Here is a 26,333-nt window from a genome sequence, read left to right as displayed (position 1 = left end):
GGGTGTAATCCAGAGAAAGGCATGCTTACCCCACTGAAATCCAATGCCAGCAAGATACACAACCCCCATATGGCCATTTAGCTTCCATTTCAGTCAAAAGTCTCATGTCCATGGTGCTGGACTATATTTTAAAGATTAAAATGCTTTAGATCAAACATTTCCCATCCCTAAACGGTTGTTTTAGAAGCAGCACTTGTAGTACAGGTAACCTTATGAAGACAAACTTTTGGCAAGGGGAAACTTGTTATTTTAAAAGTCACACACAGTGAAAACTGAATTACATTTATATCCTTGCTATTTTTCTTCCCGCTCCCACTGGCATATTGCCAGGGGCAAGTACAGTAGTACCTTGGTTTACAAACTTAATCCATTCCTGAAGTCCGTCCTTAAACCAAAGCATTCTTAAACCAAGGCGTGCTTTCCCACAGCAGCGGGGGACTCAATTTACAAATGGAACACACTCAACAGGAAGCGGAACATGTTCTGCTTCCAAGGCAAAGTTCACAAACCAAAACACCTACTTCCAGGTTTGCAGCGTTCTTAATCCAAGTTGTTCATAAACTAAGCTGTTCTTAAACCAAGGTACCACTGTAGTGGCTTAGAGCAACTGTTCCAGCTACCCTCTGACATATTCCAGTTGTTTCACAAGTGGAAACTTGCAAGGCTGAACAGGGGAAACCACCCCAACCCATCTCTGCTTTTCTTGCCTCCTCACAAAGTCACAAACTACAATCTTCTTGCAACGATGCTGTTACCGTGGTAACTTGGGATGTCCCCACCATAAAATATTTTGCACTTGGTCAGGTGGGGCAGGAGCTGTGTCTATTGCCAGTGCCAAGAGCAGAACACCATTCCTTTCAGAAGACACCTCATCAACACTTTTAAGGTAGATGTAGCCCCTTCGAAAGTGTGCTCTGAACTTTGATCATGACTACACAAAGTGACCTGATTTTACACACCTGATAGGTAGGAAATGCCTTTCTGCTGCAAAAAGCAACTAGCCCCTCCCTCTGCCCACAACTAAACACTCACGCCAAACATATAGATGAAGTCTGGAGAGGCCTGTGCTCTGCTCTCCATCAAGGACAAAGGTATTTGTAAATCCAGGCCACCTTTCCCCAACTTGGTGCCCCTCCAGGTGCTTTGAACTCCCATCAGCCACAGCCAGCACTGTTGTGATGGCTGCAGCTGACTGGAATTGTCATTCAAAACATCTGGAAGGCACCAGGTTGGAGAAGGCTGGTCTAGGCATTAGGCTTCCTGAGATCTCCACTTGCCATGCCCCTGAAATCCCATGACTGGTTCTGAAGGGGGGGAAATGGCTTCTCTAAATTAATAAGAAGCACATTAGCTAATTCAGCATTGCTGCAGTTAGCCATCACTAAAAAAGTCTTCAGGGTTGCTGCTGCTGCTGTGCATTTGCAGAAGCCCCAACTCTTTGCACTTTGTGCCAAGTGTAATAAGGCCTTGGAGATTTGGTGGCTTCAAAACATCCCCTATTCTGGTTACCAAATAAATAAGGAAAAGGAACGTAATGTGCTTCTGGAGGGCAAAGGTTGCTGAACTCTGCTTAGAAGTTGCTCCTTCCCCCTAATTAAGGGTGCTGTGCACCTTAAATAAAACCAAACAAAAAACCCAACAACATAAAAACCCATGCTCCATACCATGTTGCCACAAAAATGGCGAAAGTACTAGCTGCTTCACTATGAGGATCATTCCATATGTCATCAGTAGTAAGACTCCGCAGCAAAACTTGTATGTGTGTTTCTAAAAATGCAAACGCATGCTAAAGTTGTATCCAGGAACCTTCAGGTGCCTGTTTACAGGAACAGATTCCCTTTCTGCATCAATGCTTGCCAAGGAGAGACAAGGAAAGCATAACAGAAAAATTATCCTTTTGCAAAAATGCAGCACAGCTCTAACTTTTAGCTCTACCGTACCTGCAAAAGCTGTTGGGGGAAATAGCAGCTGTGTCCACATTTACCTCCAGTGAAACATGATGCACTGGCAATGTGATGGCAAGCGATGCAATCATGGAAAGCAGCAGCCAAAGCATTCCTTTTCATCTCTGGCAGGAACTGCTGCACTCTCAGCTCTGGGTTACGCTCACCTTGCAGCTGCAATATGCTGAGTGTATCTGCATCAAGGCCAACAGGCAGGGCCAAGAAAAGCCCACCTTCCAGAGGCAGACACACCCACCAGTTTCCCCTGAGATGGTATGGACTGAACTGACAAGATGTCTTGGTTCCCTGCAGTAAAGCATCACTAACCCATAAATCAGCGGCATCCATCCAAAATTCCCTATGGTCTCCCCTTAGTCACTAGACTTTAACGTGGATAGAAGCCAAAGGGTTTCTTTTTGGAAAATGTACAGACCAAGTGAGGTGAAGCAAGACACTCTTAGGTTCAGGAGTTGGCTGAAGATGGTACCTTATTGATGGAGGCCACAGTTGCCTTATGGACATCTTAAATGGTGTAATGCCACCTTTCCCCTTTTCTAGTCCTCTACACCCAATTCGTTTGTTTTCTTAAAGACCCGGGCAGCATCAACTATGTATGGTTAGCTTGGTGGTGTGGAGAAAGAAGAGGAAACGCAAAACAAAAAGACACCTCACCACCAAATGGAAGGGAAAGGATTACATTAAACTAGAACCTGGCCATCTGCTCGTAGGTGGTGCTCCCTTTCCTTTAGCTGTTCACTGAATCATTGTACAGAAAGTTACATTCTAGACCCCAAGGACTTTGCTCACCTCATAAGGCACCAGATGTGGAAGAGGAAAACCACTATTTCCTCTTTGTCCCTGAATTTCTGCCCTTTCCCTTCCCCGTCACCTCTGCCCAGCCAACACAGACTCCAGAAGAACCTACTTCCCCAAGAAGCCTCTTCAGAACTTCCTTGAGGTCCTATGAGCTCCTCCTTTGCAAGCAACGTGCTTCAGCAACCCAGGCCTCAAAAAGAGCAAGACTGGCTTGAACTGAGCAGGGTAGGACACAAAGCCTATCAGCTCCACAGGATGGAGGACAGGAATGAGCTTGACCTTGCTTAGCGGTACTAACGGTGGCCATTGCCACAGGTCATCCACACTGCAGACTAACAAGTGTTCCTGCATTTGGATCTTTGAGCTCACAGAAGCTTTGTTCCAATGGAGCAAACATAACTGAGGTTCGGCTTGATCCATTCACTTCAACTCTCCCTTTCTGAGCAGGCTTTCTAGGCCAGCACATACTCCCTCAAGGCACTTTTTGTACACACACACACACACCTTCACCACTTCTTGGCTCTTTTCTGTGGGTATTGTACAGAAGAGCAACTCCACCAAGCCTCGCAGCCTTGGGCCTCTACCTGTTGTTGCCAGTCTGGCTCTTATTGAGCATTTCAGTCAAGAAGAGGTGCCTCAGTTAGAGCCAGGAGAACTTGCTAGGTAGATAAACTTTGATGTTTCCCTTCTTGCATCACAATCCACTGGGAGCAGAGACAGGAGGAAAGGAATTCTGGGCCTGAGCATCCAGGTTGGGTTGCCCGCAGTACCGATACTTGCAGTTCCATTTGTGGTTTGTGTCCTTAAGTCCCGACGATGAAGGCCATGAAGGCCTATTTCTCCATCCTCCGGCACAAAAACCATTCTCCAAATTCAGGCGAACTGTCTGCTCTGTAGCCTTCAATCCAAGCCATGTGCAGGATGGTTCCTCTGCCTGGAGAATGAATGGCTCCACATGCTTTCCAGGGCTTAAGAGTCCCATCACAATCCCCCCCTAAACTGGAAACCACCAGAAACATAAGCAGGACAGCTGCCTTTTGAAGGATGTTGACCAACACACAGAGTTAATAAATAACAACAACAAATGTATATATCCTGAAGTAGTGGTCTGAGAAGAGCTCCCTAAAAAGGGAACCAATCACCTTTCCAAACAGCTCCCTCTGGCCTGACCCACAATTTGGGGGAGAGGGTGGCCACCGTTAGTAAAGCATCAGTGTTAAAAATGGGACCGACCAACCCCCTCCCCACCCCGCAAAATTGTATTGTTGCAGTGGCTTAGAAAAATATTAAAGGCTCCTGCTCCTGCCTTCCCAGTGCAATGTATGCACACTCAGCAGCTGCCTTGGGGCAGTGGGGAGCCGTCCCCCCTTTGTCTTTGCCCCCTTCCCAAGTCCTTCAGAGAAAGCGGCACACAAATCTCCCACGAAGCTCCATGGCGTCTTGAGCCCCTTTTCCCAGCAGGCTGTGAAGGCAACACGGACAACAATCCCCAGCCCTGCTTCAAGTTTGCTCTGCTCCTGCTCCCACGGCTCCCACCGCTTCATCCTTGGCTTGGGGCTCCATGTAAATGGGGGTCACTGAGGAGGGTTTCTTGGATCTAGGAGGAGAAGGAGAAAAAAGAGCTGGCTATGAAAAAGGGAAAGGGGGTGAGGAGCTAAAGAAGTGTCTCAGGCCAAAGAGGGCAGCGTGGAGAGGAAAATAAGAAGCTGCCTTGCCCCAGATAAGCCCATTTGTCCATCTAGGCCAGTGTTGTCCATCTGGAGGCAGTATTGCTAGGCTTCAGACATCCCCATTCCACTTAATCCAGGCTTCCTCAACCTCTGCCCTCCAGATGTTTTGACACTACAATTCCCATCATCTCTGACCACTGGTCCTGCTAGCTAGGGATCATGGGAATTGTAGGCCAAAAACATCTATAGATGGAGATGGAGGGCTGAGGTTGAGGAAGCCTGACTTAATCTTTTCTATAGATGGAGATGCTGGGGATTGTCTGTGAGCAAAGCATGTGCTCTGCCACTGAGTCAAGGCCTCTCCTCTTAATAACTGCCTGGAGAGGAATTCTGGCTTTTCATGGCTGCTTCATGACTACACACAATACACCCCCCCCCCATCTATCTCCACCTTTGGAAGCTGCCTCCCATCCCTTCTCAGTCACCTTGCTATGGTCTCCCAAGATGGCTCTCAGAGTCAGCTATTATCGCAGCCCTTCCTGCTGCAGCTACCTGGTGCACACGGCCACCTTTCCAGGGAGCGGAACAGCTAAGCAACCGTGGCAAAGAATGGTGTTGCCTCTGCTTCTTTCCAAGCTCCTTGCAATTTTTGTTCCAAGCACCAGGTGGCAGCAGCAGCAGTGAGTTATGAAGACACAGAATTATAGAATTGGAAGGGACCTTGAGGATCATCTAGTGCAACCCTTTGCAATGCAGGAATATGCAGCTGTCCCATACAGGGATTGAACCTGCAACCTTGGTGTTATCAGCACCACGCTCTAACCAACTGAGCTTTCTTAAAACATGTGAGACCGAACAGGCTCAACTAGCTTGCTTGGGGAGCAGGATCTGATTTGAGGGGTAAGCTGAGGAAATGCTGGGAGAAACATGCAGAGACTAAGCAGCCTGGGGACCAGGGGGAGTTTCCCCTGCCCACGAAGGAAACTTACGAATAAGGAGAGGCAGGCACTCCCACTACCAGGAAGTGGTTCTTCTTCCGGAAGAGGCGCCACAGTCCTTTATGGTTCCCACGGACATCCAGATCCCAGATGTGGAGGCACTAAGGACAGTTGAAAGAGGACATTGTACAAGCAACATGCCAACAAGGTTGAATCAGCCATGCGACGGAAGCTCCAGCATCTAAGTCGATGGGCTGCCTTCCAATTCCCGTTCTGCACTGGCTTTGGATTTAGAGGCCTACAGAAACCCCACCCTGTCCATCTTATGTCACAGGCTGGGCAGGCAAAAAAGTTGGAAGTTACCTTTGCAAGCTGAGTCCAGGTGGTGAAATCTGCCTCCTGCTCCATCTTAATGTACATAACATAGATCTTCCCTTCGGTGTCGGGTACAAAGGAATCCTCACAGGGGTTCTTGCTGTGATCCAGAACTTCTGCTTCACTGAAGGAGGAATTAAAATAAATCCGGGACCGTGAGGACAGACAAAAGAGTCAAGAGATAAAAGCCGTAAGACACACATGTATGAACACACACAGGGGTTTCCAGCATTTTTTTTTTTAAGTGCCAATTAGTCTGTGGGGAAAAGTAAAAAAGAAAAGGCCGCAAGTTTGTGGGAAGGGCTCACGTTGCTCCTATTGTTGAAGCATTGTAGTTATACGTCGGACAAAACATTCAAAGTGACTACATTGTTCTTTGGGACCCTTCCCCTTCGCGTATTAGATGGGACACTTCCAGCCCTTCACAATGACATTGGTTAAAATCCACCCACCCACTTCAGAGATTGACTGATAACATTGTGATCCAATTGTGCAAAATTCCTGGCTACCACTTATTGTTTTTCCTCTTGCAGTTGATGCTGCAGCACATACACAAGATGCCACACCTTCCACAAATGGGGACACTACAATACCTCTCTTGTAGGCATGGCATGCTAGCAAAATCAATCCACGCAACGACAGCAGACACAGCCTGCCGGTGATCCAAACAACTCTAAGAGCTGTATAGATGTATCAGCATAATTTTGATGCTTGCTTCTGTAAAACTGAATAAAAACACAATACCCTCCCCAACAACAGACAAACAAGTATTCATCTCCAACATGAAACAGTTCCCACACACACACTCTTTAAAACTTTGCAAAATATCATCATTTACCATCAACATGTGTCCGATTTCCTAGCATTCAAGTTACCTGAGCAGCCGGTGGATTTCAATTTCATATGCATCTTTCCTTAAGCTGGGTGATGGAAAGATAAAGACAGACAGTCGGGGGGGGGGAGAGAAATATTGATGCTTAACACCTTAGAGGCAATTTGTTGGGTGTCAGCATCCTGCTTAGTAAATCCACTGCAATAAAACCACTATTTAATTCCACAGTCTACCTTTGCTACTATGAAAGGCATTCTAGGATAGCCATCAGCTTTTTGACCCTATTGTAGGAACACCGACATGGGTTGGGGTAAAAACTAGAAAACAGGGAAGAAGATAGTATACCCCAGGAAACACAACTCATCAGCTGGAGAGGAAAATAAATGTATTTTTTTTCTATTTATGAAGAAACCACTTTCCTGCTAGTATTAATCTCCTAGAAGTAATCGTCAAGTAAGTTTTACTCAGAGTAGACCTATTGGAACTAATAGGCCTACCTTAGCAATCTTCATTGATTTCAATCCATCTACTCTGAGTAAAGCTTAGCTGACTACCACTCTATGATTTTTAAAGGCCACCCACAAAAGAGGCAACATGTTATTATCAACTTTTAGGGCATTCTGGTGCAGGTAAAGAAGTGAGGTGCATAAGCCAGGAAGCCCTAAGCCTGGCTCAGAAGGTCAGTCCCAGGTGCCCCAGGGTGTATTAGGGCTCATTCCGCAGAGGCTGGACATACTGCACTCACCTCTCCACATTTTTTATTTGGACGCTGGGGACAGTGTTGAACTTGTGCTTTTTGAAATAGGCTTCCTAGAAAAAACAAGAGGCAAACACATATTTAGGGGTCATCAGTCACCTTTCATGTACGTATAACCCCTTATTTCCACATATCCATGGAGCACACTCGGGAGGGAATCTAAGCTTGATGCACAGATACTGAGTCTCCACATCAAAAAACACACTGCCCCATGGCAGACAACTATCCATAAATGATTTGTTGCATGGGAATGGCCACAGGGAGTAGTCAAAGCCTGAAATGCAGCTGTGTTAAGTGAATAAACAGGAGGCATTGGTTTATTTTGGGTCACTGGACCAGCCTGGCAACTTGGGAGCTAGCATACAAATCGACATAAGAACACAGAGTTGTATCCAATGCTAGACCTACTCAGAGCAGAGTCACCACATTGACTAACTGAAGTTCCATTATTTTCCATGAATTGACTTTCAGGAAAAGTTATTTGGATACAAGCCATTTGCCCTATGTGGGCATTTAGGACACACAATTATCACAGAGCAGGGCCAGGCGCAGTCTCCCCTCCCTAGCATTGTCCACAGGCTTGGGAGGATGTTTGCAGCAGGGCAGCCTCCCAAAGCCAGGCAGCTGGTCCCCATGAGATGAAACCCCGAGCGCTGAGGGTTTCCGCTTGCTGGGATAGCCCCTGTGTACTGACAGGCAGTCCTGCTGCAGACATCCTTCCAAAGATGCAGAGAGTGCTGGGCAGAAGCCAACCTCCTCTCATGCCTCACGTGATGATAGCGCTGTGCTTTCAGTATCAGAACAGGATGGAACTGCTGTACTGGCTCAGATGAAAAATGATCTAGCCCTACACTCTGTTTCTTGAAAGTGGCAACCCCTGAGTTCTCTTGAGGCTGCCAAGCTAGGCATGAAGGCTCAGCCTTCTCCTATTGGTTCCAAGGATGGGAGTCATCGCTCAGTGGTAGAGCACATGGTTCAATCCTTGGCATTTCCAAGCAGGACTGGGAACACCCCTTGCCTGAAAGCTGCTGCCAATCAGTGTAGACAACACTGAGCTAGAGAGACCCATGGTCTGAATCAGCCCTATGTTCCTATGACAGACCTCCTCTGCTTTTGCTGAGTTCTCATGGCCTACAAATGTTTGCATAGGTGCATGGGAGGTCAATATGCACAGATGATGAAAAGAAGCAGCTTCTTTCTCCAAGGTTGAACTGCAGCTGGGGAAATGCAGACTGCTCCAACTGTCCTTCTCACTGAGTAACACACGTCACGACCTCTTTGAGAAGAACAAAGAAGTGGGAAGCTAGCAGAGACCACAACCAGTGGATGTGGAAGCAGAAGGCAGCCAGCAAGGGGGTTCCCTAGGCAGAAGCACACATTGCCTGATGCTTCTCTGTGCAGGCTGATACTCACATGGAAGTAGCCATTCATGTTGAGGCCAACGATGCCAAAATGGTAGGAGCGCGACACGTCCGGAATGAGGCATTCGCGGCCTTTCCGCTGCTCTGGCATCCGCATCCACATGTCCCAGTCCCAGAGCTGGAGGGAAGAGAGCACAAAGGAGTCGAGCCCATTGTGAGAAAGGGCTTCTCGGACAGTCCCTGGTTACATGATCAGGGGATGTGAAGGTTGTCTAGGTTCCAAAAATTCCAAACATCTCAGTACTGACCATTTCCTTACCTGCTCCATTTGTTCAACTTTACAAAATCTAACAGCTTTCGGGGGACATTCTACTTTATTTCCATACTAAAAGTTAGAAAGTGTGAACAATTATATCTTGCCCTTTAAAAATGCTGATAAAAACTGAAGGCCTGCAAAGGGTAGCCATTTGACAATAGAAAGAGCAGGCCTTGTTCTACAAGGTAAACCGAGAGGGCACTGACCTTCTCTGGTGTTGGCCATTTGGGCTCCAACTCATCCTTGTAGAGAGTCTTCCTCAACACCCAGCCCAGCCCAGGCATGGTCTCCACACGGTACAAGAGTGAGGGGTCCTCCGCTGTGTGCTCATATCCCTATTTTCCAAAAAGAGAAGCACCTAAGCAAACGTCCGTAACAAGAGCATATCATGAAGTCCTTCACCCTGATTTGAGGTGGCGGGAGGGAAGGGAGAAGTATGTTGATCACAGGAGGGTGATACAGAAAAAAATGGAAGAGGCAGGAAAGTGCAATGAAGAACCAAAAGCAAGACCCACCTGGTCATTCCAGGCAGAGATGCAGTACAAGCTGTCGTCTTCCTCCAGCAGATAGATGGACTGGCTTAGGAAGCTATACATCAAAAGACAACAATTCAAAAACAGTTAGAAGAAACATTGTTTAAGCCAACCTTAATCAGGTTGATGAAAGAGGTTTTTTGATCATTGATCAACCTAAGGTCAGTGGCATTCTTTTACAAAAGTATCACACATGGAGCAAAGTCATGATTTGCAAATCAGTCAAGGGGGTCAAATCCAGTGGTGCGAATGGATCGATCTGAGTAAATACTAAGTATGACCACAAGAGTTTTATTTATTTTATACCTTACCCTTTAATCTAATGCACACATTTCTGGAGAGGTTGACATAAAGGGTTGGTCTGAATTAGGGCTAGTTTCCAGCCCTTCAGAATCCTTCCTGATGGGCTGGCTTGTGAAACCAGTCTCATACTCCCTTTACAATGGTGTTGCGTTCTCTAAGTCATGCAGCAAGTTGACCCAAAGTGACTTTGGTCAGAATGAGCAAAGACATCAGGACGCAGCTAGGGCTCATTGATGGGTTCAGATAATACCTGAAGAAGTCAATGGAGATGTCCAAGTCCTCTTCTAGAACCACGGCAAATTTGGCATCCTACAGAAAAGGTGGAGCACAAAGAGAGAAAAGTGAAGGTGGTGAGCAAGGCCAATGAGATACAAAGTTCAGAAGCAACGTTCTTACCCAAGGGATGCAGGAATTTTGGGGGACCCAGTGCTCCTAGCAACAATTCAGTTTCAGAACTATGCCAACTTGATCAGTGCATGAAGGTACCACCCCCTCCACAAGCACTATATAAGAGACAGTTATGTCACTGTGCATGTTTGTTAACGGCATGCTGAACTAAAAAAGCCTCTGCTACATCATGTTCTATGACAGGTGATCATTAGAATCATTTATTCAGGACAGAATATCCTCCCCAGTGATTGCATACAAGGATATAATCAAAGGTAGAATTTTCTAAGTCACTCTCAGAAAGGGAAAGTGGGGAAATGTGGCGGAGATCACATACCGGGTGCAAGTTGAATGTTGCTGTCAAGCTGGCCTTGTAGTGCTGTGAGAGGAAAATGATGCCATCTGTTACACCACTATTCAGAACTCGACTGATTCAGATCAGTGACTCAGACTTGCTACTGAAATACTACTTTACAGAAGTCATATGTGTCTATCCCCGCCTGACAAGTGTGGTCCCTCTAGGGTGCTAACCTCAGCCAGAGAGCAGGTCACCTCTATTATACTTAGGCATAGAAGCAGGAGTTTCATGCAACTTTCATCTGGAGTCACACCAGGTTGGTTTTTTAAGCTCAGTCCCAGACACAGGCACACTGCTGGAGAACAAAGACTGGTACACTTGAGCTAAAAGTTCTGTGTGGTCCAGTTGCTTCACAGCTGCCAAGCATGGTTACTCAGGGCAATCATTTGTAATGGGGCTCCTAGGCAAGCAAGATGGCTGCCCCAATGCATGGGCATGGTTTCCAAGGGGAGAAGAGAAAAACGGGTCCCTCACCTGGGAGACTCGGGCATTTTTGATGCTGATGGGTGTGTGCTGGATTCCCTTCAGGCCAAATAGTTCCACCACATCCATTGGCTCCTGGAAAGGAAAGGAAACATATGAGATTCACACTCCCACAATCCTGGTTCCTTTTTATCAAGGCAAGGAAAGCATGGCTAGACATATTTTTGACTCTGTGAAGAGGAGTACAACAGACTTCAAAGATCGATCGATAAGGTATTGTTACCACAAAGGTACAGGAAGACAATTGGTGTTTATTGCCGCTGAAATGAAAGAAAGGTTCCCAAGTGCTTTTAGTAAGCCAGAGTCTATGGTCAGCATTCACGAGAAGCAGCAGGAAGAAGTTAAGGTGAAAGTTTACCTCAAGCTGTCTGATGTAAGTGCAGTAAAAGCTGCATTCTTCTGTCATTTACTCCCTAGTAAGTTCCAGTGAACTCCTAGCGCAGCTTATTCCCCAGGTAAAGTTGGCACCTCAAGTTATTTTCATTAGTTTTCTTACTCGTCTTTCACCATAAGGTCCCAGGGTGGGTTACAGCAAGAGGGTGGCAAAAGGACCAAAAGGGCCCCCCTCTGCTTATCTCAACATCCAAGAGGGTCTTTGGGGAGGGGGCGGTCTTTCAGATATTTGGGGCCTATGTCATTTAGGGCTTTAAAAACTAATGTGAGCACTGTGCATTGTGCCCAGAAATGAACCAGACGCTTCATATTTTAATTTGGCTGCTGCATTCCAGAGCAGCTGGGGTTTCAGAAGAAGCTTTAAAAAGCAGCCCAAACAACAACTTGATGCTCCACAGCTGCATTTTGCCTTTCTCATTGGGTGTGTGTATGCGGGGGGTGGGGTGAGGATAGAAGAGATGCTTGCTTGCTTCTCTCAAGTGGTAGGGCCTGAAGGGGAAAGGAAGATCTCAGCAAATCAGCAGTAGCACCTCAACAGAATGAGATGGGATATTTTGTCAATAGGTGGATGTAGAAGGTGCAAGCTCAATTCCTGGGTCAGCCCTGGGGGATTTTTTTAAAGCACATTATTCTGTGATCAGAAAGGATGCAAAGTTCTTGATGAAATGGAAGAAGGGACTCACCTCATAATATCCATCAATGAAGACTGTTATCATCTGAGGATTGACTCCTTGTGCTGACAGCAGCGATCGCAGCATCCTATGGGAAAGAGGGACCATTTTTGGTTGTTTAATTATCTTTCCTGCTATATAATTTAGAGAAACAAATGATTTAATAAAAACAAAAGTAAATGTTGCACAACAGGAGGGCACGTCTCCCCCTCTCCAAAGTCTTGCACATAGAAAGCTAGCTGGAATATTTCTCCCCATCTGCTAGTTTTCTGCCTGCAGGGAGACACTGAGGCAGAACCACTATTCTGAAGCAGGATCGCTGGTGAACATCAGGGTTCTGAACAGGAAAATGGAGGAATATGAACAGGGATCCTCCATGAGTACAGAAGTTTCCCTGTATCAGATAATCACCTTACACAGTGGCAGAGAGGGGATGGAGCTAGTTTGCTTGTCCCTGTTATCCTGCCTGCGCATTTACTCAACCCTAATTGCAACACTTGAAGAGGGCTAGAAGCCAAGGCTCCCACATTCCAAGCCCAACAAAGCTGTCCTAGGCGATACTCTGCAGTCAGCTCTGTGGCTCATTGTTTTGTGCTTGCTCTCTCCTTTCCGCCACCCAGCTAAAGGGTACATGGAGATGCATGCCAGGAATATGGGTCTTTATAAAGGAACCTGGAAACTTGAGGTTCCTACACTTATCAATAAATGTGCAAGGGCTGAAGCTGAATTTTCAATTTCCGACTGCTGTGCTTAGAAACCCCAGCCAAGTGCCCTGTCAATGGGCCCAAGGCAGTCTCAACTCACCTGTACAGGTAGTTAGGTCTGTTTCCTGCAATGACAGCAACAGGCACATCAAAAACTTTGTTGTCTTTGAGCTAAAAGTGGAAGAAAGATCCTTAAAGCAGATGTTTCAGAGGAAAAGCACAAGTTGTCCCCCAAACCCATTCCCTCTTCCTATTCACACCCATATAATTTCTTGCTCTGGAATATTTATAAGGGTAAACTATGTTAAGCACAGCACAGATTTTCTTATGACATGCCAAATAAAGCACTTCCATCAGCCAGGTACCCTTCAACTGTTTCCCATTTGCTCTTGAAATCCACCTTACAAATTAAGTAGCCTAGAACTGGGAAGAGACCCTCACAACTCGGATTAATTTTTGGCTCTCATTATTATTATTATTATTATTATTATTATTATTATTATTAATAATAATAATAATAATAATTTATACCCCACTCTGGGCAGCATACAGCACATAAAAAATTGTAAAACACTAGGCATTAAAAATTTCCTGATTCAATCTCAATTAGCCACCATCCATCCTCCAACTGCCTCCAGACACTCACACAGGAACTTCACTGCCCTCACTGGTTCTGATTTAAAAGAGAGGTAGAGCTGGGTGTCATCCGCATACTGAGGAACACCCAGCCCAAACCCCGATGATCTCTCCCAGTGGCTTCATATAGATGTTGAAAAGCATGGGGGAGAGGACAGAACCCTGAGGCACCCCACAAGTGAGAGCCCAGGGGTCTGAACACTCATCCCCCACCACCACTTTCTGGACATGGCCCAGGAGGAAGGAGCAGAACCACTGTATAACAGTGTCCCCAGCTCCTCCAGAAGGATGTCATGGTTGATGGTATCAAAGGCAGAGATCCAGCACAACTGGATTTAAGGCGCAGACATGCAAGCAAAAGGAACTGAGAGATATCGCTTTGAGAATTAGAAATAATGCGGAAGAAGTGGCTGAGAACTGGGCAGAGCATGATGGGCAGTAGGCCTTTACATATTTGAGAGTCTTCACAGGTCAGTTGGTGACTTCCATCCATAGTCTTACAGAGCTCTCAGCTGGCTGCTTAGTTAAGGAGATCCCAGGAAGGCCTTTGTGCTTCCTCATCAACTTCCATTTCTGGAAGAGGTTGAAGAAGAAGGGGGCTCTTGCTCAGCCCTACTCACTGGGTCCGGATTGAACTCTATAGGTGTGGGGTCCTTGCAGCTGCAGACACTGCCATACCCTTCCACCTTACTGCAGAACCGCTTCCTCCGCCGGTTGAGCTCTGTGTCAGGCCAGTGGCATTCGGCATCTGAGAGTACAACGAAGGAGGTTATTTTGAGACATGAAGACAATTCTGAGCTAGACAAGCCTCTATCAGGTTCTCACTACAGATGCTTTAGAGGAGGAGCAAAGAACCCTTTAAATGGATGGTGTCACTGGGTCATCACAACCCTTGTCTCTGCAACTCCACCCTTAAGAAGATGCTCAGGGAACGGCAATGAAGAACCAGCAGGCCATACCTTCCACAGAAGTTAGCTGGACTTCAGTCTTCAGCAAGACAGGCTCTCCCCAAGAGGAAAGCACTGGGGACTTGGCGTATTTTTCACCATAAACCTCACCTAGAGAGAAGAATGCATGTCAGGGTCTGCAGGATATACGATAATTACCTACCAGGATATACGATAATTACCACAGCCTGGCACTAGGCTGCCGCTGCTGCAACAACATGCATCTTGTAGAACAGGTAGGGAACCTTTGGGCCTCCACATGCTGTTCAACTCCCAGCTCCCCAAAGCCGTAGCTAGCATGCCCAATGGTCAGAGATGGTGGGACGGAGCCCAGCAAGGTCTGGAAGGACACACGTCCCCCATTTCTATGCAAGATCCATGACCCTCAGCAAGGAAATCAAGCCAAGCCTGCCCTCTTTCTGTGCCCCATTGGGACTGCTGCTCAAGGCAGGATTAGCTAAACACCCATCTAAGGTGACCAAGTGGCACTGGAGGAATTGAGACACCTCTGCTTTTATTGTGATGTAGAAGAAGGAACTCCTTTCCCACATTCTCCCATACAGATTTGGGTCAGGAAAAAAAACCAGATTCTGACCTCCTTTCTTCCCCACAAACGTCCACATGTCCCTCCAGTTGAGGGAAGCTGCAATCTGACTCCCTAAACTCTTCAGGAGATTCTTTGCTGTGTCTTTAAGGTGGAAGGAGCCCTCATCCTGAAAAATGGAAGAAAAGCTAGGCTGTAATTACATAGGATTTCCCCTCTATTTTTTGGATTAACAATCAATTTTTAGCCTGACACAACTCTTTTCCTTCTGAGTTGGTCACAGAGGCACAACTAATGTCACTTAAAAAAAAAAGTTAAGGTCAAAAATATGTGCTTGATAAATTTCCAGAGTTTTAGAGCCTTTTCTCAGCACCACTTTACCATTTTAGTTAAAAACAGTGTATTATTTATACAGAAAGATAAAAGCATAAAGAGCATCCATAAATGGGTGCTGCAAGAATAACAGCAGTACTTAGCTTTCTCCAGACAAGAATGTCAATAAGGATGGGTTCTACAATTGGAACTAATTAGTTCAGCCACCCAAGACAGATGCTGGCAGCTAGGCCAACCCTTTAGTGTTATCTCCTTTCCCCCTTTGTTGCCTCCTGATTTCTAAGGAGCAACAGGGATGCAACCATAAGGTGGAGTCAACTCCAGCAGCCCATTGCTCATGACAGAATTTGTTTTCTCGGCTGAGAACAAGTTAGCAGGTACCACCACAGTCACTTAATCGTTTGGCTCAAGAACATCTGCAGAGCACTATCTTGTGAATAAGAGGTTGCATCGAACATTAGTCCTGCTCAGAGAAGGCCCACTGAAATTAATGGGCACAACTATCTTAGGTCCATTATTTTCAGTGGGTGTATTCTGATTAGGATACAATCCTAATTATTTCATCAAGAAATATATTTAAGCCTTAGACTTTCTTTAGTTTTTTGCTGCTCTGGGTGAATCACCCAGCATATCATTCATTAAGTAAACAGAATACAAAACAATACCATTCACAAAAGTAAATATATAGCAACTGCATAAAATAGAACTCCATATTATGTTATAGCCACAGGAAAGTAAATAAATCAGTAGCTGCAAAGCTAAAGTTAGTCCAAGTCTGCCTACTCCAAATATTTTGAAGCGTTTCATTTTACATGACTTTGAAAGAAAATAAAAAGCTACTGAGCACATCTGCACTTTTTATCTCTATGGAGCAGAGAGAAAAAAGAAAGAACCAAAACTCCAGCCTCCCCACCTACCTTAATTGTGAAGATAAGAATGCGGCCTCTAGCTACCATGTTGAGGAAGAGGACCATGGCTTCGTCCTCATGTGGCGAATAGGTGTCGAAGACTCTCTTCGCCATCACATGACCCTATTAAGCATTCATACACAGAAGCAAATTAGATGGTTGCCTCAGTGGATGGATGAGTCCTGCTCAACTGCTGAGATCCACTAATGACAACAAGAGTTTTAAACACAACCAGCTGCTTCTTTGGAAACAGAGTCAGCCAAAAACTGAAGCCAATGTGCATCTTCCTCATGTTCTATATAAACACATGGTGAGACTTCTACGCACACTTTAAAGTATATTTTTTCACACACATTTCATCATAGGATTCCAGGGTGGGTTGCTATTCTGTTAAAATTATGTTGGTTAGAAAGAAAGAGCAAGTAGAACAAGTCCTCCACAGAGCCACTTGCAGCTTCCCATTGCAGCAGCAGACTAATGTTGGCATCCTCTAGTGTCTGAGCAAACAGGCTGGTCTTTATCTTACGCCAACATGAGTGCTGTATCTTCATGCACAATTTTATTTGTTTTAAAGCAAGCCACAAGAAGCAGCACCTGGCACAGTCAAGGGGCTAACAAGGGCTGGCCATCTGGGAAGGCTCCTTGGCAACTGAGCCTGGCTTTCCCAGCAACCGCTGCTTCTTGGCTTAAAGTATGCCAAGCAGCGGCAGAGGGTGGAGAGGAAGCTGCCATTTTGGATATCCCCATGGTGCCCAAATGTAGTGCCACGCAGGGCATTGTGGGGTTGTTAAAGAGACAGGTGGCTTGCAGGCCTCTGTTGCAGATTGCTGTCAAGCTGTTGCCTGCTAGGATGCCACCAGTGATAAGCAGAATGGGTGGGATTTGGGTCCCAACTCTAGACGAGCAGGCTTCAGAATCAATGATGCAATCAGAACTATTTCTAGTTTCAGCAACTTCCCTACAGTTAACCAGTCACTTCCGCACAATTGTAAATACATCTGGCTTCTGAGATGCAAAGTAGCTTCTTTCAGCAAGTCAATCTATGGCTTAATCACTTACTGTAGCCTGATTCAACACAATCACGTGGATGCCTCTGCCTTGCTCCCGGGCTTCATCTTCCAAAACCTGTACTATGATAAAAGAAACTATAATAATACTCCATCCCTCTAGCTGCCACCACACCCCTTTGATACAAATAAGCTTTCTTGCAGGAACATCCCCCACTAGTTGCCGAAGTCCTGTGGCCCCAAAGAGTTGACTGCTTACCACCACATTTCTTGCTTAAGGAAAACCACCCGAAGTGTAAACAAGAGATACAGTAAGCTTTACACCAGGCTTCCTCAAACTCAGCCCTCCAGATGTTTTTGGCCTACAACTCCCATGATCCCTAGCTAGCAGGACCAGTGGTCAGGGATGATGGGAACTGTAGTGTCAAAACATCTGGAGGGCCGAGTTTGAGGAAGCCTGCTTTACACTGAAGAACTTGAAAGCTGAGGTGCAAATGCCCCATCAGATGACAGTGGTTGGTGAAATACAGTTATAAAAACAGAGATGGTTAGCTTAATGCTGGACTGCACCTCCCATAATCCAGATGTTGCACTACAACTTCCACCATGCTTCACTATTGACCATGCTGGCTGGGGCTGAAGGATGTCTGAATCCAACATCAGCCATTAGTTCCCTGCCCCTGGTAGAAAGAAATACTAAGTAAGCACCATAATCTTAAATCCACCTACCAAGGAGTAAGCCCTCTTAAACACAGTGGCATTTACTTCCAAGTAAACACATATAGCAGGGATGGGGGAACATTCAGCTCTCCAGATGCTGTTGGATTCCGGCTCCCATCAGCTGCATCCACCATGGCCAATGGTTAGGGGTGATGGAATTTACAGTCCACCAACATCTGGAGGAGCACAGGTTCCCCATCTTCAACATGTGGGATTTTGCTGCAAAGCGTATCGAGCCTCTCTGTTTCAAAAGGTGCTGTGCTTTGCTCTGAAGCCATGCATATGAGAACTTCCAGTTTCCCCATTTATTGCATCTCCCCTTATAGCTGCAGCGGAGTCCCTCACCGTCGTCCCATCCACTGCCACGTAGACTTTGGAGCGGCTGGAGTACACCTCAATATCCAGAACCTTCCTGCTGTTGACAGGTCGTCGAGGGATCTCTGGGTTCTGCAAGCCTTCATCTAGGGAGGGGGAACAAACCATTTACTTCAAGCTACTTATAAACTCTGGTTTAAAAACCCCCACAATCAACTCACTCCCAGAAAATATAATCCAAAGATCTAGATTCCAAGAGGAGCATAATATAACATATGTTTTCACCCTCAAGTTCAGGGAAACTAGATATTTAGTGGCAGCCTCCCACTTGATGTCCCTTGAATATTTCTCTCCTTCCATTTAAAGGTCTCATTATCTAACAGAAATGCTCCAAAGTGTCTGCTTTGACCATGCGTTTGAGGTTCTTAGAGGTCTCCTTGGACGGATCTGAATAACTGGAAGGTGTAATTAAGTTCTTACATCCATACACCTTCCTCTAAGGAATTTCTTCTCTCTCTCCAAACCAGCTGAAGAATACACTTTAAAGGACTTTTCATGCAGAGCCGCAGCAGACCGTGAACAACACTATTGTAGCTAGGAATGTTGCATGCTACCCATTAGACAGGAGATTTAACATGCTGAGCAGGGGAGACACCAGCTTGACCTCTGCTGTAAAGGACATTCTACTGCTATCACCTAGACACAACACTCCATACACACCATAATCCTGAGAAGATTCCTCCTCTTCATTGGCTGCTCTTCTAGTGTCCAATATCAGCTTTATATTCACAATCACAGTCACTAGCAAAAAGAGAACAGCCCCCATCTGCAAAGCAATTAACATTAGACCATAAGTATTACTAATCTGATGCCTTAGAAGTCCTTCTGTCTTGAAAAGTATCCCCTGCATAGCATGAAGGCAAAGATGCAGTGTTGGCTAAAGAGCAGAACCATAGGTCTTGAATTATTCTGATGTACCTTTCACCTATACCTCTACTTGCTACTTCCGTTCACATCTAAAAGGAGTTGTTTTCCCCAGAAAAAATTTCCAGCGTCTTATATGGCAATGGGGGCCTCCTACCTTCTTAAAGCTTGCCACCCAACACCACACGTTCCTTTTCCCATGCATAAAGGTGCAAATATATTCAGTTTTCTCCTGAAAGTAACCAGACATTATTTAAATTCCTTAGAACCGAGTTGCTGGCATTTGGAGATGGAAATCAGTTTGGGGTCATGTGACAGATACTCCATGCCTTCCAACATTTGATAATGGCAATATCGTCAAGTGGCACACAATTCTTTAAATAAACTGCACTCGGCAGAGTCCAAGGCCAAGAGGCATGCCGCAAGGAGGATTTCAAATGTTACCTACAAAATACGTAGCAGAAAAACAAAACCCTGTTCTGACATTTTGATTGTTGCAGAAACATTTGTCTGCCAGCCTTGTATTCCAAACAGAAGCTTCCTTAGCAATTGCCGGTCTCTTCACTCTGATCCAAGAAAAATAGCTATTGTTACTACAATTCTCAATCCCGGTTTAGCCCACAGAACTAGGAAGATAAGCCAGAGGGCACCAAGTAACCATGAATTGCTAGATCATTATGAACGAACATTCTCTTTGCAAGGCATTCAAGCAGAATTAAAAAACAAACACTCCCAACCCCCATCTGGCACCTCTTAAATGGGTGTTGTTGAAAACTATCCATTGTTATTACAGGCAGTTTTTAGCTTTCTAGCACAGGGTGTAGCAGCACTGTGGTACAACAATCTGTAGTTAATATCAGATGACCATTCTCCAATATCAAGTTGACTTGCTGTTGACATTAGATTGACGTAAGTGACATCAGATTTCAGGTCAGTTAAAACCAGCTGCTTGGAAGGAATCTGGACCCACTGTGTCTCTACAAATTGTTGCAAAGCGGTTGCAATGCCAATGAATATGAATAAATGTGTAAAATAAAGGACCTACCGCTGTGATGATGACACAAATGCCTACACTAACACTATGCAACAGAATGAAAAAATAATGCCCCCATCTCCCCCTCTTCCTCTCCCCTTTCTTTTCCCCCAACTGCAAGATGTCTATAACATTAGTGTCTCATACTGAATGTAAATGAACTGTAAAAAATACTATGAATTGAAAGTGGAGATGCTATATGTAGTTTTCCTTTTTTATTTGTCTTGTAACTCAAGAAAATATTCAAGAAATACTAATTATTTTTTAAAAATAAAATGTGTAGCCCCTGCTCACCTATTGCCCCTGAAACAAAAGGCTGCACAACTTGGAAAGCTGATTTATGCAATAATATGGGATATATCCGTAAGAAATGGTTAACAATTATGCCACCCTATATTCACAAAGATAAAGCCCCAAATTAAGAATGGGGAACCTCCAGATGCTGTAGGACTCCAACTCTCCAAAGGGAGAGGACAGAAAAGAGAACCCCTTGGTCTGGAAAAGGTTCTCAGAGCTATGCAGCATTTGCCACACAAGTTTTTGCAAATAAACTTTGCTTCAATTTGCTGGGCCATATCCAGCTGAAGCAGCCTTCTTGTGCAACGGATGTTAGCTTGTATGAATGGGACCATTCCTCTCCCCTCTTCTACAGTGTCTGCACCACCACCCCAATCTGCTCCGGTGATCCTCTGGAGCACATGGTGGGCAGTAAGATTTAGGTGTATTCAGTACAGCCTCATTTGCAAATATTATTTACCGTATTTTTTGCTCTACAAGACGCACCCGACCATAAGACCCACCTAGTTTTTAGAGGAGGAAAGCAAGAAACAAGAAAGCAACGCAAAGCCTCTTGAGCGAAGAGGGAGGAGCACTCCCGTTGCGCTCAAGAGGCTTTGTGTGGCTATCCCTGAAGCCAAAAGAGCAAGATGGATCGCTGCGCACCGATCCCTCTTGCTCTTCTGGCTTCAGCGATAGCTGCGCAGCCTGCATTCGCTCCATAAGACGCACACATTTCCCCTTACTTACTAAGAGGGGAAAAGTGTGTCTTATAGAGCGAAAAATACGGTAGCTTATGAAAACTGAGGTTGTCATAGCTGCAAGTTTTAGTGTCTCTTAACAGAGCAGAATTTCAGCTATCTCTTTCCTTACAGGTGAAAACATCCCAGAAGACACACTAACCACAAGACCCATAATTCAGATGCTTACATAGCCTCCAACTCTGCTAATCTCATGTAGGACACAGCAAAAGGTTTTCAGAACACAGCAACTTTTCCATACCAAGACTCAGATTGTTCAACAGTCAGTGGCAGGTCCTTCAAGTTTTCGATATCCCTTTGGAACTGTGGTTGACAGAGTATTGCCTATTGCCACAGCGGGATGCAGGAATGATGCAGGAATACAGGGCAACATGGGTTTCTATGGGAACCCGAACCTGAAGAGCCCTGTCTGTGTGCAATTAAGGTGTCAGCTTTCCCCTCAACACTGACAGCTTTGTATTAAGCTTGCTGTTTGGAGACATGGGATCCAGACAAGATTTTGGAACACATTTGCTATGCCTCTCTGCCTATTGCAATGTCACGTTTCTTGAAGGCTGCTGGAAGGTTGCGCTATTCTTGAAACAAGAACACCTGAAAATTTCAGTAAGTGTTTTTGAGGTCATTGCTCTCCATTGCTGAACATGCATGCAGTGCTAACTCACTCTCTGCCTCCTCAAAGTCCACACTTCCCATGTGGCCCCCTTAATCCTCACCTCCAATTTTAGGATATTTTATGATGTGCATCTTCCAAAAATCAATTCCTCAGTGAATTATGTGTAGGATAATTTGGATTTGATAATTTTCTGATGCCCTAGAGGGTCATCTATTTTAGCATGCTTATTTTACTTGTATTTAGTAAACAAATGAATTCAGGAAACATTTTCTGAGGAAAAATAATAACACTGGAATTTTTTCCTGAAAATATGACCTCTATTTACCCATATTTATATCCCCCTCCACACTATTTTCTCCAGTCCTCTCCCCCCTTTTCAAGTTTAGATTGTAAGCTCCTTTGGGGCAAGCACCTCTCTCTTGCTTATGAAGCACTACAAGATGCCATAGACATTGATTATTATAAGCTTATAATACTGAGCTCATTCTCCAAGTGTGGATCTCTAGATATGAAAAACTGCACTCTCTGTGCACAAGAGGGGAGGTGTGAACAAGCTTGAGGACAGCCTATGTTTTGCAGAAGTTCAAAAATTATTTGGAAAGAAAAGTTAAGGGGGAGCCCTGCAAAAAAGTCCAGTTAGGATTGACCATGTTCAGTGGCTACAGAATGCTGACTGACTTCTGGGGTGGGGAATGGAGTGGAATACCATGGAAGCAACTATGGCTGGAGTATTCCATGCTGCAATATTTTGTTGCAGTTCTCACTCAGTATTTTGGAGACTTGACAGTTTCTTTCACCATTCAACCCCAACCCATCCTTAGTCACCTGCAACTAGGAAGCAAGGGCTATGCTTTCAATGCTTAACAACAACATATCAAGAAGTAGCACTGAAAAGGCTTTCAAAACTTCCATATGCACCACAAACCCCTTTCAGGTAGCCTTGAGCCTCAGCATCTCCCTAGAAGTTATCAGCTACTTTCCTTCAGGCTTATCCCCCCACCTTTGTTTACTGTCCTTGCTGTAACTCTTGCCACCTTTCACTTTGGCTTCTACGTCTCAGTATATAAAAATTTGCAAAAATATTTTCTCCCTCAAATTGTCACAAGATTGTCCCCTTGGGGGGGGGCAACTTAGTAGCAACCTTCTGTTGCATAAACAGATCTCTTGAAAAAGCTGCGCTACAGAGAACAGGGAGCAAATCAGTGCATCTAAAAAAATATGTGGGGGAAGAAATAAAATAGAAACATTGCAGAGAGACATGATCCAGTTTGAAGATCTGTCTCTGGAAGCTACTCTTTTCATTCCTCCTTCTGTTGCTGAAACCCATTTAGCTGAAACCCATTCAGTGCCGCTAGCAAAAAGGCAGAATTGACAGTCTGAAAAAAACTTTTATCTACATCACTATAAATCCACTGGTTTATAGGTAGAGATATAGCTAGATGGGGGAGGGAGGGAGAAAGCGCAACTCCCTTTCCATTTGCTGAAAGGTGGTCAAGGGTAATTGCACTCGTCTGCTACAAGCTAAGCAACAGAGATATCCCATGGCACCTTCTTGACCAATACTTATCGTAATATGAGCTTTCACAGGCCAGGGCTTTTGTAAGCAAGACCTCATGCTACAATAAAATCAGCTAGCTTTCAAAATGCCACAGGATCCTGCCCTTTTAATAGAAACAATGCAGAGATATCCTTTGGTACCTATAAAGAATCACTTTATCTTCTTCACTCCACTCGTAGGTTTCCTCAAGCGCAGACCGCATCACCCAAAAGCATTTAAAGTCAACAGTCTTCTATTAATAATAATGCCAACCCTAATTGCACATGATGCAGCACGTTACTCCAGCAAGCAGAGCACAACCAAGAGTCCAAGGGACCTGCTCTCTCACCTGACAGAGCCTCCTCAGAGCCCTCTGATTCATCAGCTTGTACTTCCAGGCCAGGTACCAGCTGCGCTTCTTCCGTGGATTGGCTAGTGGGTTGGGCTTCCACTCATCCATCATAGTAGGGCAAAACAGATGGAACTGGACACCTACATGAGGCAGCGCTCAGCATCTGGTCTCCCTAAGTTGCATTCTACCACCAACAAGACCTGGCAGAGCAAAAAAAGCAGAAGAAGTTGAAGGAGTGAAATCGGCTGAGTCAAATGCAATATTGCTCCAAAGGTCTGAAGGTCCAGCTCTATGTCAAGGCAGCACAATATCTGCTCCATTAATTAAAAGAAAATGCAAGTGTGCATTAAGTGTTTCATTGACATAATTTATTCTGTTACATCACTTGAAAGCTGTCAAAATGTCATAGTTTGGCAAGAAGCAGGATAGAAGGAAGTCTTCCTTTGTTAGGAAGCTGTGGGGTAGAGGAATGATGGGCCACTGGAAGGAATGGGCCAAGTGCAGGACCAGTGGTCCTATTCCAGGCCCAAGCCCCACTTAGATGGTCTTTAGAGCTGCAGTGAGCTGGTTCCCACTTAACACTAAGTCAAACTATGTTTAGCATTTGGGGGGGGGGGTCCCAGAGAGTATATTATTGCTGCTTTGCTCTTCCTCCCATCCTGTTGTTCTGCACTGGTGTGAGCCAAACTGTGGTTTGGCGTAGTGTGTTGTCCAAACCTGGGATCATGGTTTGTTTCACTTAAGACAAACCACAAGCCAAAGTTAGCCAGGAGCAAGATGATGCATGAACACAGGTGAGGGCAACACCCTAAGCTAAACCTTGGCTTTGTTTGCAGCAATCCCCTCTCCAGGGACCCTCCGAATTGTGCCAAGTCATGATTTGGCTTAGCGCTACATGTGAACCAGATCATGGGGCACAGTTTTAGTCATGGCAAGATAATAGGATGCAGGGGGAAAAAATTATCACCAGAGATCCTTAACACTTTCTGCAGGTGGACAGGACAGAGACTTGGATGGGACAACATCTAAGGATAGGAAGGGTGTGTGTTAGAGGTGACATAGTTTCTCACACTTGACCATCTTGACACCTCTAGTTCCTTGCAACATCTCCTCACTACATTGACCAGTGGATTAATCAAATACAGTGGTACCTCGGGTTAAGAACTTAATTCATTCTGGAGCTCCGTTCTTAACCTGAGGTACCACTCTAGCTAATGGGGCCTCCCGCTGCCACCACGCGATTTCTGTTCTCATCCTGAAGCAAAGTTCTTAACCCGAGGTCCTATTTCTGCATTAGTGGAGTCTGTAACCTGAAGCGTCTGTAACCCGAGGTACCACTGTACATGAAAGCTCTTACAGATAACTCATAAGCGGATTCTGACTCTTAGGGGAAACTTCCCAACTGCACAAGTTCCTCAGCACCAGAAGAGACCACCTAAGAAAGTGGCAGACTCTCCTTTGTTAGAGGCTGGAGAGCCACCCGTGAGCAGCAGATTTCCTGTATTAGCAGAAGGCCTGACTAGAAGAATTTTGAGGTCCTCTTCGAACTCTATGATATGCCTGAAACCAGAATCTGTGCACACAACCTTTCCCAACGCTAGCAAGGAGTGGGGAGGGGCTGTAGATCCCATGTGTTTTGCATTCAGAAGGTCCCAGGTTCTGTTCCTGGGGTCTCCAGATAGGGTTGCGAGAGACTCCACTCCGAAACCCTGGAAAGAAACTACTAGTGTGCTGATCTGGATGACCTGATTCCAGATAAGCCAGCTTCCTGTTCCTCTGGGAAGATGGAAGCCTGTCACTACTTGCCAAAAGCTGAACAGATTATATGCTTACTTATCTTTGCTTTCTTTAACGAAAGCTTGCTGTTGGAGTGGGAGCAGCGAGTAACCCTTTACCAGTATTTCAGTGGCAAAGGCTACATATGTTTGAAAATAAGTCAAAAACAGCAAGACCGGCTTCTAGGCAAGTATTAAAAGAATAAGGGAGGGCACTATTGACTACTCCTTTTCACACAGAGGGTATCGTTTATGGCACACTACATCAAAACAAAGGATATTTTTAGTTCGCTTTTATAACACCACGATCCATGTTCAGCTCCCTCAACGGAAAGCAAACCGGAATCGGCATTGCGTGTCCTGAAATGAACAGAGTGCAACACATTTGGAGGGGGCGGGGGCGGGGTGTCTGTGTTGGCTAGCCTGGGAAAGGGACTTAAAAATAAGCCTCAAGCAGTAAACTCTGGGAATACGGAGGTTCCCCCATATTTCGCCGCCACCATTACTAGGAAGGGCACCACGAGTAAACGTCGGAAGGGGGTCGACGGCAGGTTCTACAAAACAAGAAGCATACCGAAAGGCGGCGGGTGGATGGTGATGGTGCAAAATGGATCACAGCGCCTGGGGAAAAGCGGGGGTCAGCGGATTGCCAGAAGGGATCTCTCGTTTCAGCACGCTGCATGCAGTTCCAAGGAATGTGGATCTACTCACGGCCTTGTCAGCGGGTCGAGCCCGGCGCTCTGCCCATAACCAGGAGCCGCTCACAGTGTGCAGCAGCGGCGGCAGCTGCTGGTCTCCTCTTCCTTTTCCTC

The 26,333-nt window shown here is 45.5% G+C and overlaps 1 protein-coding gene across 2 annotated transcripts; it reads right to left on the bottom strand.

Moving 5' to 3' along the window:
* Positions 1–2,622: 2,622 nt before the first annotated feature.
* Positions 2,623–26,331, bottom strand: POMGNT1 (protein O-linked mannose N-acetylglucosaminyltransferase 1 (beta 1,2-)). Of its 2 annotated transcripts, none has more exons than XM_053392570.1 (22): positions 26,233–26,331; positions 23,744–23,946; positions 18,971–19,076; positions 18,281–18,396; positions 17,268–17,333; positions 16,218–16,331; positions 15,019–15,136; positions 14,436–14,534; positions 14,097–14,224; positions 12,941–13,011; positions 12,149–12,224; positions 11,064–11,147; positions 10,569–10,610; positions 10,095–10,153; positions 9,524–9,596; positions 9,215–9,343; positions 8,745–8,870; positions 7,320–7,384; positions 6,618–6,662; positions 5,731–5,866; positions 5,419–5,528; positions 2,623–4,356 (listed from the first exon to the last, which is right to left on the bottom strand). In XM_053392570.1, the coding sequence occupies exons 2-22, from the start codon at positions 23,855–23,857 to the stop codon at positions 4,260–4,262; spliced, it is 1,974 nt and encodes a 657-aa protein (XP_053248545.1). In that variant the 5' UTR covers positions 23,858–23,946; positions 26,233–26,331; the 3' UTR covers positions 2,623–4,259. The 2 variants fall into 2 exon arrangements, with proteins under 2 accessions (XP_053248545.1, XP_053248546.1); XM_053392571.1 differs by lacking the exon at positions 26,233–26,331 and adding an exon at positions 26,096–26,181.
* Positions 26,332–26,333: the final 2 nt, after the last annotated feature.

The sequence above is a fragment of the Podarcis raffonei genome, chromosome 6 (assembly GCF_027172205.1).
Source record: "Podarcis raffonei isolate rPodRaf1 chromosome 6, rPodRaf1.pri, whole genome shotgun sequence".
Classification (NCBI taxonomy): Eukaryota; Metazoa; Chordata; class Lepidosauria; order Squamata; family Lacertidae; genus Podarcis; species Podarcis raffonei.
The sequence above is the reverse complement of the archived record's forward strand: the minus strand, read 5'-3'. Positions and strand labels throughout refer to the sequence as shown.

Excerpts from the sequence above, each read along its gene's own strand:
- POMGNT1 (XM_053392570.1), bottom strand. The coding sequence starts at position 23,857 with ATGATGGATGAGTGGAAGCCCAACCCACTAGCCAATCCACGGAAGAAG. Across the intron at positions 19,077-23,743 it reads CTCTGAGGAGGCTCTGTCAG|ATGGGGGCTGTTCTCTTTTT; the intron begins GTGAGAGAGCAG and ends ATTGCTTTGCAG. Across the intron at positions 18,397-18,970 it reads GGAATCTTCTCAGGATTATG|ATGAAGGCTTGCAGAACCCA; the intron begins GTGTGTATGGAG and ends CCCCCTCCCTAG.